This window comes from Cucumis melo, chromosome 6, assembly GCF_025177605.1.
Source record: "Cucumis melo cultivar AY chromosome 6, USDA_Cmelo_AY_1.0, whole genome shotgun sequence".
NCBI lineage: Eukaryota > Viridiplantae > Streptophyta > Magnoliopsida > Cucurbitales > Cucurbitaceae > Cucumis > Cucumis melo.
Window position 1 is genome coordinate 27,734,671 of NC_066862.1, and position 14,844 is coordinate 27,749,514.

Sequence of the window (14,844 nt, forward strand, 5' to 3'; positions counted from 1 at the left end):
GTATGAAGTGAAAATTCTTTTTATTATTTTTTAAAATAATTCCACTTTTTAGCCCATTTAAATATATATAACAAAAAAAATAAAAACAAAATTCCAGCAAAGAACAAGAGCTGAAATTTGCAGCACAAAAGTCCACTTCCCAATTCGCATCGTTGACCATGATTTTGCATCTCGGAACCTTCCTTCAATCTTCTTATCAAACTTGGGGTGTACGTTTGAACAATCCCAGTTCCTGTTCTTGGAGATTCAAATCCAGTTACCAAATCTCTCTCTCTCCACAAAGCTTCTGAAATTCTTTCTCTTCAACGATGGCTTCCATCTATTCCTGTTCAGAATGCGGAACAAATCTCAATCTCAATTCCAGTCATCTCTTCCCGCCGGATTTCTATTTCGAGGCCGGAAACAAGGGAACCCTTTCGTTTTCATTCATCGACTCCACCAAGTTCCGTCTCGAGAAAGAGGACAAGCTCCGTCCATTCTTCGAGACTCTCAACTATTGGGGAATCCAGCGTAAACGGACCAAGCTCAAGTGCACCTCCTGTGGGCATCTTGTCGGCTATATTTACGATGATGGTCCTCCTCTTACCGATAGTCCAGGTCAGTTCCACTTCGGACCTAGCCAAGTTATTCCCCGAGCTCCTAGGTACAGATTCAAGATCAAGGCTCTTCGGATTACCTCAGAGACTTGAAATATTTTGACTATCGCACATTAGGGTTTGAAAGTTATAAGAATTGAGACTGTTTTTGCCATGGGGTTCGTGAATTCTGTCTATATTGTCAATACACACTGCTGTACAAATATGTTGTACTTCAATAGAATGCTTGTGAAATGTTCTGTTCATTTTATTGCTTTTGATATAGGAATAAAAGTCGTTTTGTGCTTTGCTATTATCGCAATCTGTTCATTCTTTATCACCATGTTCTTTGCATCTTGCATTCTTCCCCATTTTATCAACATTTAAATCCAGTTAAGCTGGAAAACAAAATGGAAATTTGCTTCATATCCTGAATCTGGATGCTTGCAAATCTTGTGTAGAAATGTGGAGAATCTGGTTTTTATTATGTCCATTAAGAAGAGAAATCCCTCGACCGTCCAAGCTTCAGTCTTGTGTTTTGATCAAACTTCTTATCACGTAGTGTAGAATTCCTCCATGATCAAAATAAGTGAGTTCAACCTGCACCCATTTTTAACCAATGCCTGAACTTTCCTAATCTTAACAAGGCCAAAATTTTGACGGTATATGCAAATTGATCTGAAATACCTCTGTGTCAAGTCTTAGGGTGCATTGAAAGGACTTCCTAGCTTCAGCTTCTTCTGTCGTAACAGTTATATCTTGAAATGGTTTGAGATCCTCGATGCTGTTTGGAATGTCAATGTTAAAGCAGAGAGGAATTATTCCCATTCCCACCAAATTGCTGCGATGAGTATGCTCAAAGCTTTTAGCAATCGCTGCTTTTATTCCCTGTTGCCGAATACAATACTCAAGCTATCACTAGAAAAGGCAAATTCAAATTCTCAGTTGAATACAGAAGCTGTTGGAAACTTACCAGAAGCATTGGTCCTTTAGCAGCTCAATCCTGGGAACGCCCACTTCCATAATCTGCTCCCGCAAGAACAATGGTATCATGACCCTCACTCTTGTATCTCTGTCAATTTAGTATCGAGTCAAGAGTAAATATACCCATCAACTTCACCGACTGAAAGAGGATAAAAGGAAACAAATAACAAATTTCTTGCTGAAGATGAAAGAAAGATATCCATACCATGGCAACATCAAAGATGGAAAGTTTCTCTCCAGTGGGAAAGTGAATAGTTTTAGGTCCAACCTCTCCATCTAATAGTTTATTGACAGGTCTTATATTGGCAAAAGTACCACGGATCATCACCTCATGGTTTCCCCGATGACTGCCATAGGAATTGAAGTCTTTGTGTTTGACCCGGTGTTCCATTAGGTATCTGGTGGCTGGGCTGTCTTTATGTATGCTACCAGATGGTGAGATATGGTCTGTCGTAATGCTGTCTTCTAAGCTTAGCAAACAGTAAGCGTTCTTCACTCCATGTGGTCCAGGAGGAGTCATAGTCATGTCTTCGAAGAAAGGGAGTTTTTGTATATAAGTTGACAATGGATCCCAATTGTACAAAGTTCCAGAAGGCACAGGTAATTGATTCCACATTGAGTTTCCTTGGTTGATTGCTTTGTATACTTATTAAACATATCGGACAAAACATTTGATTTTACAACCTATGATGACAAACAAAAAGGAAAGTTTTAACAAGAATTCAAACTTGAGTTATGAATTGAACAATATCATCTCTCGTGGTCATTTTTACTGGCGTAATCATCCTTATAAACAAGGCAGAGAATATTAAATGCCATTTTTAATGGATGGTATTGATGTGCAATGTGAAATATTATGTTTTTTCTATGAAACAACTTGTTAAATTGTTAATTCAGACCATCTAAACTTACCATGCCAGCAAGAGCATAGGCAACCACCAGGGGAGGAGAGGCAAAATAATTGGCCCTCGTCAAAGGGTGACACGACCCTCGAAGTTCCTGTTTCCAGGCAGAACAGCCACTGCTACTATATCTGCAATTGTTTAACATTAGCTATTCAATTGCTTGCTTGAGCTAGAGAGGCTAGAGGGTACAAGTGGTAATAATTAAACTTTTCTATCCATCGTCTGAAATTGCAGATGCCACTTCTTCATCTAGATCTCCTGAATTGCCACTGCATGTGGTGCATCCGTACCCAACAGTATTGAACCCCAGCTTATCTAAATACTTCTGCAATCCACTGCAAAAATGCAACTCTTGACTTGAGAAATATAACCCTCCATACAACAACAGCGACAGCAAGAAAAGAAACAGAAAAACTCCCAGTCAGAGGAATAACGGAACTACAATAGTTCATTCTTTGTTGAGTTTTTTTATTCAGTTTTTATTTCTCATTTAACAACAGAAGCATTTGGAGAGTTTGATAGTGGCACCTCTTTTCCAAGTATTTGGTTACCACTATTGAACCTGGAGCAAGACCGGTCTTTATCCAATGCTTAACCTATTTAGAAAGCCAAATATCAATGGTGTGTTTGGTAATATAATTTATACAATGTCTCATTTTGTTCGTCGCTGTCCTCCTGAAATAAATTATTGATGCATAGGCAATGCGAGGAGGTAGAACTTGCTCACCTCTAAACAAAGTTCACAAGCTTTCTTGGCAACCAAAGCAGCTCCAAGCATTATACTAGGATTGGAGGTATTGGTGCAGCTAGTAATTGCTGCTATTACAACGTCACCATGCCTAAGCTCAGCTGTTCTTCCACGAAAACTGAACTCTACAACCTTAGTTTGTGACTTCTTTGGTATAGCAAAGCCCTGCGTAACCAATTATTTCGGAAGCATGTACAACTCAAGACAGTGTATTAGAAAGGAAAAACTTCCCATCTGAAATATAAATGAAGTCTGTTAAACCTTAAATCCAATCCTATTGTTTAGACATGACTTCCAATCTTCTTTCATTTCTCGCAAAGGGACCCGATCATGTGGCCTATAAAGCATTACATCCCCAGAGGAAGATCATGAATTATACAGAATAGATTATACTGCTAGACAGATAGTTGAAGCTGAAAAGGACAATACTATGGGATATCTTTCCCACTGCAGGGGTTGTAGTCTATTTGCTTTCAATATCTTATAGGGTGACATTAGTTCACCCTATTTTTAGAATTTAAGGTTATAGACCATGGCGTAAAGTAAAAGAGATTTTATTTCAATATTGATGGTATGTAACCTCAGGAAATTCAGCTCAACTGGAAGTGAGATCTGATTTGTTAGAGTCTAATACTTCCGCTTTTGGGTTTGTCATGAAAATAGGTCCACATTGGGAAGAACCTAAACTGTACCTTTTAGGGCCAGAAACACATGGTTCGACATCCTTAAGATTGAGCTCAAGATGAGAGGAGTAAACTCTCTCTTCCAGTTGCTGATTCCATCACTAAACTAGTATCAGTTTAAAATAGATCAATCTGTTGCCATTTGGATTCCTGGGTTTACCATTACTTTGTGTAAAAAATTGGAAACGAAGTTCTTAACTTACCCCATTATGGTCCACAAACATCTTATTAGCCATGAAGTAAGACTCTGTTATACAAATCTAAATAAAAAGTTCACTTCAGTCATAATTAACTTATTGAGTGCAATGACCCCCCCCCCCCCCCCCCCCCCCCCCCCCCCCAAAAAAAAAAGTAAATAGTTGACTAACAGTTTCATTAGTTCTGCCAGTGAGTTTCAGATACTGCAGAGTGACATGATCAACAGGAAAGAAACTCATTGTTGCACCATAGTCAGGAGACATTTAGCAACGGTGGCTCTGTCAGCTAAAGAAAGTTCACTCATGCCTTCTCCAGCATAAGAAAATAACAGGTTTCTTTTTTTCCTTTCTCTCTCTCTCTCTCTCTCTCTCTTCTTCTTCTTCCTTTTTTTTTTTTTTTTTTTTTTGGCTTTCTGATGAATTAGAAGGACTAATAATTCTGAAGAACCAAACCAACGATGATTTAAGAAGATGAAGATTACCATAGAACTCAACAAATTTTCCAACAACCCCATGTTTTCTGAGCATTTGAGTTACAGTCAAGACCAAGTCAGTGGCCGTCACACCATCTCTCAGTTTTCCTTTCAACTTGAATCCAACTACCCTAGCCAAGACCATGCTCATGGGCTGCACAAGTAATAGCTTAAGATCTAAATTTCTTTCTTTACAGTTTGTTCGGTTCGTTATCTCGGAACGTAGAAAAAAGAATTATGATTGTATGAGATCTTATTTATTTATTTATTTTTAGGGGTGGATTGAAGTATTTGCTCACAATCGTCCCAACCCAACTACCCGGTCCATGTGAACCATTACTTATAAGCCATATATTTTGAATTGCTTATTCAACCTACCCAAAAATTTGTAATTAATGGCTCACATCTAAGAAGAGGATCTTCAACCTGTTCATACCATTAATGTAAAGGACAATTCAACTACTTTAGTATCTTTCATTGACTTTAATTGGAAAGTGAAAAAATAGATTCATATTCAGGTGAATCTTAATCATTAACACACAATACAAATAAACACAAAATTGCATATAAAGCTATAATTAATTTAGTAAAACCTGGCCAAGCATTGCAGCTTCTGCTTCTATCCCACCAACTCCCCAGCCAACCGTTAATCATGGTGGTTTGTAAATCTGTCCCCATAACACTGTCTGGGTAAAGCATGCCTTCTCTGTCGAACACAACTCTCCCAAGATGTTCAAGATTAACCGAAATTCATGTTCATATAACCTACACTATGGGTGGTATTCATGGATGGATCGAGTTGGATCACAAAATTCCATACCTAACCCATGTGCTTGGATTGAACCAAATCGACGAAACCATGAACAGTTTGAAATAAACTTCTAAGTCAACCTTAAGTTTTGTTTGTTGGATACTCTGGATGCCCCTACATGCCGTTCTTAAGATCAGGGTAGTGTTTCAATACCTGGTGGACTATTCCTGACCCAGGAGGAACTATGAGCATGTTGTGGAATGCTTTGGATCCCCATTTGAGAAAAGCAAATCTTTCTTATGTCTACGGAATTCAAGCTCCATATTGGCCTCCACAGCCTTATCTAATCTTGCCACGTCAACCTCTGCTGAATGGTCAATCACAAGATCTTGGACTAGTTTACATACATAAATAAACCTTTAAATTTTGTTTGAATATGTTTCAGTATACCCTTAAAGGATTAAAACAATTTTACTTCTCATCTTTTTAGATCAACCTATTGGAGAAGAAGATTCAAACTTCTCACTTCGTAGTTTCTGGGGTAAGTTTCTCACTCACCAATAGACCACCTTGTTGGAGTCGCCACCCATGTTGTTGACTGCGTCTCTCATGCAAGCAAGATCAATAACAGCAGGCACTCCAGTGAAATCCTGATCACCATCAATCAATTCAAAGTTCTTCGTAACTTTACAAACTTACAACCTCAATTAAACTATTGGCTACACTTTTAATACACCTGAAGGAAGCAGGACTCTGGCAGGCTTAAATGGGATTTCAACCTGTCTGGGACAAGTCTTTTCCCAATCAAGAATCTTCTCAACATCTTCAGACTTCACCTGAAATTTGTCGCAATTGTGTATTGCCGATTCCAGAAGCACTCTAATTGGAAGTGGAAACCTCTCTGCAACATATCCAGATTTAGACTTACTTTTTCTTTTGTCTATATTGTACCATTTCGTTTAAAAGGACTTTTTAAGTGTTTAAAAGGTAATCTAAATAGACCCATAAATCACAACCTTACAAATTCACAAATTGCACACCAACTTAGCTCATGATGAGTCCATATAAAGTGTGTAAAGTCATTTGTATCCAAACTAATTACTTCCACTCTGTGGGAGCTCTTCATACTATAGTAGTACTAAAAATTTTCTCAAAGCTAAGGCATGTAGTACTTAGTTAAGATTTTGACGTGACATGTAATGTAATGCAGGTGAATTTGATAGAAATGGAAAAAGAAAGGGAAAAAAGCTGACCAATACGAGGATCTTGGAGAAGAGGCAAAGAGAAATAGGAGGCCAAATGACCATCTTGTGCCTTCTCAAGCTTCTTTATTAGTCTGTTGAATGGATTTTGCAATCCTCTCGTAACTTCAAGATTGTTGGCAGTCAAGCGAAGCCTAGTCTTAACTCAATTTCACTTGGCGGTTGTTTTGTTTGTACATTCTGAGTATGTTCCATTGTGTCGATCTTAACACCACTACTGGTTTTTTTTTTCTTTTTCTTTTTTTTTTTTCTCTTTTGGAGGGCCAATTATTGTTTTCTTAATACAAAAGAAATTGAACCAAGTACTTCTTGGTGATCATTATGCAGCATTTGGTGCTAGTTGAGTTATAGTCCCTTTGCTTAAAAACTTAGCAGCGAAAATAGTCCTAAATTTGAAGTATTTCTATGTTTCTTTTAATATTTCTAAACTATAGTTAGAGTTGTCAACCCAACTAAAACCTATATGTATCTAAAGACAATAGACACAAGGTTCATATTCTTTCTATTTATAAGAGATACGCCTTAAAATAACTAATCACTTAACTCATTATGAACCTAATTTTTAGGACCTATTTGTATTTGTTTGTTATAAATTATAAACTAGTCAAAGTTTTTTGATTAGATGAAAAACATTTTAGTACACAAGTTACGAGGATGAGAGATCAAATTTCCAACCTCTAAAAGGAAAGATTATGTTCACTTGAATAGCAAGTTTCAAAATTTTGATAGGGTTGTTTTCTTCTTTTTAGACACATAAATAACGTATGCAAGTAATTGTAATATCGACGTCTGAACAAAACTTCACAGAGTGCCTGTGATGGCTCCTTAATTTCCTAAATGAAAAATATTAAGATTAGATTAGTAACCTCGTTATTTAGAAGTGGAATGATTGAAGTTTTTGCAATAGATCACGACGTGGGTGTTTCAAACTTTAAATCAATGTGTTAAGAGATAAGTGGAAGAAAAAGAAGTTGGATATGTTCATTAAATAAACAAAATTAATAGAATCAACGAATAATAAATAACCATAAATTTTGGTCATTATTGTATTTTCCATCTTCTTATGACAAAGGAATGTAAAGGCTTCAACCATTCTTATCCTTCTTCACATATTTTAGTTTTTATTTATATTCTTTTAAATTATTTGTTTTTAAAAGTTCTAAACAAGGGAATTTTACTCGACTCTATTTGACATTTCACTCTCGATGCCTTAATCGTTATAATTGTTGTACTAAAAAAGTTACTGTTAAATATATGACCAGCTAATAAAAAAGAAAATTGTCAGTAGAGGCTTCTTTTAAGAATGATAATAGAAAAAACTATTTACTTTCATGGTTAAAAGACAAAAATTCATTATACTTGATTTTGTCGTGATTTTAATAGTTTTTAAGAAAGTAAATAAATTAAAATTAGATCATCGAAAGTATGAGCATTTTCAAATGTAATAAAATGAACACTTTTTTTATTATAAAATATAGGCAAATTCTATATTACATCAACGATAGATATTGATAGACAAACTGTCACTTAACATAGCAATGAATCTATCAATGTGTAGTTTGTAAATATTTTGTCTGTTTTAACGAAAGTATCATTGATTAAAAATTAAATAAAAAATATTTAAAGAAATAGCAAATTTTCAAATTTTATTATTGATAGACACTGATATCGGTCATATCAATAGACAGTAATAAAAGTCTACTAATATAGAATCGAAAATTTTATTATATATTGTAAATATTTCGATAAAATTGTATATTTTCTATAAAAGAAAAGAAAAAGAAAAAGAGCATTTTCTCCTGCAATAGTCGTAGGCAGTACGGACAGGCCAATGAGGAATGTGTGGGGAAAGAGGGAGAGAGCTGAGAAACGGCGTCGTTGGGTACCAAATTGTCAAAGGAAAGAACAAAGAAAATGTCAAAAATTTTGAAAATTGAAAATTGAAATTAATGCAACCAAAGTTCTTAAATCAATTTCATTGTCACTACTAGAAATATTCAAAACGGAAAATATTAATGATATGTATTGAATTGATTTCATATAGTTTTTTTTTTTCTTTCTTTTATTCATGCATTTCACAACTACCACATAATACAAAACTATGTTTAAAATTTCTATGGTTCTCAAACAATTGAAAAAAGTTCGAGAAACTTCCGATGTTGATCGAGAAATTTCCTCTCTCTTTCCATATAATTTATACGTTAAATTACAAAGCGCGTAAATGAAGTTTTAAATTTCTTTCTATTTAGTTTTTAAATTTTAGATCATTATTGGTTTGTCCGTCTCCTAAATTTCTTCAACTTCCTTTTGTAATTTATCGATTAGGTGTCGCAAATTGAAAGTTTAGGGTCTCATTTAGAAAATTAAAGTAAAATTTGATATCCATAATGGATCAATGAATTTTTGAAGTTTTTGGTACGACAAAAACTTATATGGATATATCTTCTTGTATTCATCTGTTATAGATCAGTGTTTATATACTCCACAATTCGATAAGTGAAAATAAAGCGAAATTCTTAAATTATGTGAGATTTATCTTGTTGTCAAATCAATTTGACCTACGTCTCTCGTACGTTGCTACAATGGCTTATTCACCCTCTCAACCCAACCCTGATTTATGGTATTCTCTTTAATATATGCAGTCTTCTACCAGTTCGACTCGACTCCACAAATCACGCATACTAGAAATATAAAATCTCAGCCATCTCTCATCCTTGTGCTCTCTTCGATCACCTTACAGTAAACTTTCAACCATTTATCCAATAGACTCTTGAATTTTTATTTGACTTATTAAAAACAAAATTAAGTTTATATAGATTTATTTGCCAAAAGATTGAAAGTTCTAGAATTCATCAAGCATATTCAAAAATTGAAAAACTCAATAAACATAAACCTAAACGTTAGTTCGAGAGACTAAATTTGTAAATCAACCCTTAAAATAAACACGAAGAAAGGATAGGTTTTTAAAAGTTGGGGGCCAACAAGAAAGAAAAAGAAAAAGAAAAATCAAACCTCATCCTTAGAAAATAGATTAGAAGAAAGAAAGATATTTTGGGAATCATAATCAAAACAAAAGAGATTTATAGTAACATTAATTTTTGGTTATAATGAAAGTTGTTTCTATGTATACCAATAAAAAACAAAGCGTGTGGAAATTGAAAAAATATAAATACTATTTTTATTCAACTAATTTTTCAAACATCTAACCCTTTTTTATTTTTTTTATTTAATTCCTTATAAAGTCAATTTCCATACCTAATTTACAATCCTAAATAGGAACCATTATTAAATTTTAATTTTAATATATCATTGAAAATATATGAAATTAGGGTTCCCTAATAAATACCAATTCTGAATTTTTGTTCCCTTTTAAAGCAAAATAAAACTAACTCACCTAACCATATTCTATTACCAAACCAAAGCTAATAATTATAATTTCCAATATATATTACAATATTAAATTTTATCTAACTTACTTATTTAAAATAAAAAAAATAATATTTATTTGAACCAAAATAATTAAAGATTATTTTTTAAAGACATATTAATAAATAAGATGCAAGCTTTAAATGTTAAATATATATATATATATATATATATATATATATATATATATATATATTAGCAAAAGAACGAATTATAGTATAATATTATTTATTAGTATTTGCATGTATTTAGTCAACAAATTGTGAAGTGAAAAATCGAGCCTTTTAACTTCTATAAATGAAAGTCATGTCAACTTACTTTAATGATTTTACTGTAAATTTAGATAAACTAAACTAATAAAATCATAACCACATTTGTAAATTAAATTTATGAAAGTTTTGAAAAAAATATTTCACAGCAAGTAAGTAATAAATTAGGGGTGATCATTGGTCGGACGGTTTTGTATATAAATCGGAGCGAAAAACCAACCTAGTCGATTTATACTAAAGGAAACCGACTATATGATGTCGGTTCAGTCGATTTTGATCATTCGGATCAATTTTTGGATGTTGATGCTCACCCATAAATAAACCAAATCAAACATGTGTCCTATGGTCTATAATATAGTAAAATTAGGCAAAAGTATGCCAAATCAACTTTGGTTATTGTTTCAATAATAATTCTCTTGAGTTTTACAAAGTTTAATCAACAACGATGAGCACTTTTAATGTAAATATTAAAGAATATTTTGCTGATATTTCTATTTTTATATACATAATTTTATTAACGTTAATCTAACTAAAATGTCATGAACTTACTTATGATCACTCATTTCATATATTGTTAATATATTTATGTGGATAATTTATTTTAAAATTGAAGTGTATATCATTATATTGTAAAACAAAATTGATGATGCGTGTATTTTTAAAATACCATTTCGTCCCTCTTAAAAAGTTGGATAATTTGTTCGATTTTAATTATTTTATTTCTAATTAGTTATATAATTTCAATAAATCTATTTTAAGATATTCACATTTTTTTTTTAATTTTCTTAGGAAGAATTACTATCATTTTTTATTATTTGTTATGTTTTTTAAAAATAGTTTAAATATTTTGGTTATTTTAAATGTTGCTATTAAAAACGCATAAAATAAAAACAAAAATTAAGCATCAACAAACCCCACAGCCTCAAAATCTCCGAAAAGATTAAATATAAATCACAATCCAAATCCCAAAAAGTAAAATTTTTTAAAAAAAGAAAGGGAAAAAAAGAAAAGCTTTCAACATCAAAGTTAAAAAGGCAAAAAGAAAAAGTGAAAATTAATAAAAATGGAGGAAATTGATGAAGGTCGACCCACTTGATCGGCGGTAGATTTGTGAAGGAGGGAGACGAAAACGAAGGGCCAATTGGTATGGGAATCTCAAATTTAATTTGTATTTTAAACCCTTTTTAAAGATGAATCTGGAGAAATCCTTCTGCAAATTGCTTCAATTTGTTGTGGACCAATTAATTACCCTGAACCACACGACGTTGAATCGAAAGATTTGTCTTAAGAAATGAGACGAACCCCAACAAACCCTTTTTGCTTCTTCTTCTTCTTCTTCTTCTTCCTTTTTACCTTTTCTTTCTCTCCGTCATTTTCAACCCAATCCCCCCATTTGATTTACTTTCCCTAAACCCTTTTTAATTTGTAGCGACAACAAAAAAAACTCTTCCAAACATAGCTTTAAATGCGAGTTGGTTGATCCCTTTCTTCTTCTTCTTAAGCGCTAAGTTTTTCCCTTTTCTTTGAAAACCCATTTTAGATTCTCCATTTTGGACCAACCCTTTTCATTTCCATGGATTTCATAGCGAACCCATTTCGCTTTTCTTCATCTTCCTCCCCTTCCTTTGGGAATCTCTTTGAGAGAGTTAGAGAAATTTGTTGCTATGCGGTTTCTGCGATTCTTGGCAATATCTTGTCTGCGATCTTCACTTTCTTCTTCGCCCTAGGTTTGTTTCTTATTGATCTTGTGTTATTCTTTGCATCATTTTTGTGTTTTTGAATTGTGTGTTTGTGTTCTTGTTAATTCCTTCAATTTCATGATATTCATATGAATGGTAACAAATTGGGGAATTGGGTTTGCGTCAAAAGAGAAGAAGAGAAAACACTCAAACAAGGGGTTTTGATCATTATTTGGGTTCGGAGGAAAATGAAATTGTTCTTTGTTGCTTTTGGCAGTTGGGACTTTGCTTGGAGCCATGACCGGAGCATTGATTGGCCAAGAAACTGAAAGTGGGTTTGTTAGAGGAGCTGCTGTTGGGGCAATTTCTGGAGCTGTTTTCTCTATTGAAGTCTTTGAATCTTCTTTGGTTCTTTGGCAATCAGACGAATCGGGGATTGGGTGTCTTCTTTATCTGGTGAGCAAACTCTGTATGCAATTCTTTTGATGATTTGATCCCACATATCAATCTAAACGCTTGTATCTTCAGTTTTGTTGATCGTTATTTGTCTTTTGGCTTCGTTTTCGGTTTGGGAAACAGCTAACATCGTTTTTGTTTGTAATTCTATATAGATTGATGTCATTGCAAGCCTCCTCAGCGGTCGTCTAGTTCGGGAGCGCATCGGTCCGGCCATATTGAGTGCAGTTCAAAGTCAGGTAGCTTTGCAATGCCATTGATTTGTGGTTGGTGAATTGTATAGCTCTAGCTTCTGCTACATGTAAAATGATGAAACTCATGTTTTGGTTTTGATGTGAATCAGATGGGTGCTACAGAGACAAGCTTCGACGACATCCCAAACATCTTCGACACCAGCAGTGCAAAAGGATTGCCTGGGGATTCAGTCGAGAAAATCCCCAAGATCGTAGTATCTAAGAACAATAGTGTAGATGCTTATGGCGAAAGAGTCTGTTGTTCTGTTTGCCTTCAGGTTAGGCTCTAACTTCTCGATCTTTATACCAATCCTTCTTGTATAACATCTTCGAAATTGAAATGGCTGCTTAATCTTAATACCGACTCTGATTTTTCCCAGGACTTTCAGCTTGGAGAGACTGTAAGAAGCTTACCATATTGCCATCACATGTTCCATTTGCCTTGCATTGATAAATGGCTTCTTACCCATGGCTCTTGCCCTTTATGCAGAAGAGATCTGTAATATTTTTCCACTCACCACTGTCTTAACTTGCCCTTGTAAATTAAAAGAAAATTTCCTTATTTTTCGCTACAACTTGAGTTAGATCATTGCTTCAGTCATGTTCGAACAGGGGCATTTGGAACATACTGTGACGATCGATCACCACCGATGTATAAAAATTTTGAGTAATTACTATAGCTTTATATTGCTCTTGTGAATAAAACTATACTATCTTCTCTTTTTTCTTAGTCATTGTTTGATTAATTATACCATAACAAACTGTTATAACATTATCATAAGTTCTGCGGTTGCTTCTGTTGTCATCTAAAGATATTTATGAAGGTTGCTTAGCTTAAAGACTTAAATAATTCTTTTCCTTTTTGAACAACTTTTAAGATTCAGCCATTGATTTGTTTAAACTTGTAGTTTCAGTTTACTCATTTCTCTGTCTTACAGGTGGCATTCTATGATAGGTTAATGATTTTGTTTCTTGTGAGACAACAGTTAAAGATCTTTTATTTTGAAAACAAATGAGAATTACGATTAGACAGGTGGAAGAGCCCAGATGGAGCAATGGTAGCCCTTCATTAGGACTTTTGTCCTAAACCCCAAAATCAAAAGGTGAGATTGTTGAAGGTTAGTTGAGAACTTTTTGAAAATATTAAATGAAATGGAAGATATTTTGAAGTCTCATCCCCATGGCCATGCTGCTGCATTGATAGGATCTGAGAGTGTAGGGGCAGAAAGCCTTTAACAACACTGCCTTTTCATAAGCACTCTGTTGGATTGGGATATATTTCAATTAAATATGTTTATTTCAATCTCATAAGAAAAGGAGATGCCAAATTTAGGACACACACACTCTCTCTCTCTCTCTTTTTTCTATCATATTTAGATTCAGACCCTACATGGATGCCAAAAGTCATAGAACAAACACAGTTGTCTTCAATGGGGCCCTTTAGATTAGACCTTGAGAGTGACTTTATTTATATTTGGTTTTTAAGGGTTCTTTTTTATTTGTGGGTTTTGTTTCATCTACCACAATAAATAGTGTGTTGAAAATCTACCAAAAGGAATTTGAAACTATTTGGTGTTTCACTTCAAGAACATGCAACCATTTAATCTTTTCTCTCTTTCTTAGGTGCGTCTATATCTATATATGCAAAATATATCTTTGGTCGTATAAATTTTAGGTTAGTTTCAATTTGGTTCGATTTCAAAATGTTACATTGGTGACTTATACTTTTAAGTTTGACCTCAAAATTTCATCGCACTTTAGTTTCTTTAAAAGAATTGTTTATTCTTTTTTATCACCGTTAAAACCAATAACCTAAAGTGAGTACTTAATGAAAAATCAAAGTCTAAGAAAGTAAGTCTTGAAACTTAAGGACCAAATTGAAACAAAACTAATTAAAGTGTATTTGTTTTGCTATAACCTATGAGTTACGATCTTCCTGAAAGACTAATAGCTCACTCTACCAACTTCAAGTTGGTACTCCAAAACATCGTTAAGAACTAAATGTATATTATTTTTAAAACATAGGGATCGAATCAAAACTAAAGTAAGAATCTAAGGACTAAAAAGAAAATATTCTTTCCACCATTTGTTTTAAGTAAGTGCAATAAATAAATCATGGCAGTGCAGTGAGGAGTGAGGATAGTCTGCATTTCATGCTACCACCTACTTGGTCTTTAATGGTCACCTACCCATGTTTTTTATC

At 33.8% G+C, this 14,844-nt stretch overlaps 2 protein-coding genes and 1 pseudogene across 3 annotated transcripts; 2 read left to right on the top strand and 1 right to left on the bottom strand.

Moving 5' to 3' along the window:
* Positions 1–90: 90 nt before the first annotated feature.
* LOC107990981 (uncharacterized) lies at positions 91–6,904 on the top strand. Of its 2 annotated transcripts, none has more exons than XM_051086373.1 (2): positions 91–597; positions 6,527–6,904. In XM_051086373.1, the coding sequence occupies exons 1-2, from the start codon at positions 309–311 to the stop codon at positions 6,649–6,651; spliced, it is 414 nt and encodes a 137-aa protein (XP_050942330.1). In that variant the 5' UTR covers positions 91–308; the 3' UTR covers positions 6,652–6,904. The 2 variants fall into 2 exon arrangements, with proteins under 2 accessions (XP_050942330.1, XP_050942331.1); XM_051086374.1 differs by lacking the exon at positions 6,527–6,904 and adding an exon at positions 4,284–4,866 and having other exon boundaries at positions 95–597.
* LOC103491108 (aconitate hydratase 1-like) lies at positions 1,025–5,649 on the bottom strand (annotated as a pseudogene).
* Positions 6,905–11,264: 4,360 nt separating the features above from the next.
* LOC103490668 (NEP1-interacting protein 2-like) lies at positions 11,265–13,371 on the top strand. Its single transcript, XM_008450294.3, has 5 exons — positions 11,265–12,000; positions 12,230–12,408; positions 12,564–12,647; positions 12,752–12,919; positions 13,022–13,371. The coding sequence occupies exons 1-5, from the start codon at positions 11,847–11,849 to the stop codon at positions 13,142–13,144; spliced, it is 708 nt and encodes a 235-aa protein (XP_008448516.1). The 5' UTR covers positions 11,265–11,846; the 3' UTR covers positions 13,145–13,371.
* The last annotated feature ends 1,473 nt before the right edge of the window (positions 13,372–14,844 follow it).

Bases quoted from the DNA above. Each gene is read 5' to 3' on its own strand.
- LOC107990981 (XM_051086373.1), top strand. From the start codon at position 309: ATGGCTTCCATCTATTCCTGTTCAGAATGCGGAACAAATCTCAATCTC. The intron at 598-6,526 runs GTCAGTTCCACT...AATGTAATGCAG, and splicing joins TCCTCTTACCGATAGTCCAG to GTGAATTTGATAGAAATGGA.
- LOC103490668 (XM_008450294.3), top strand. From the start codon at position 11,847: ATGGATTTCATAGCGAACCCATTTCGCTTTTCTTCATCTTCCTCCCCT. The intron at 12,001-12,229 runs GTTTGTTTCTTA...TGCTTTTGGCAG, and splicing joins CACTTTCTTCTTCGCCCTAG to TTGGGACTTTGCTTGGAGCC. The intron at 12,409-12,563 runs GTGAGCAAACTC...AATTCTATATAG, and splicing joins TTGGGTGTCTTCTTTATCTG to ATTGATGTCATTGCAAGCCT.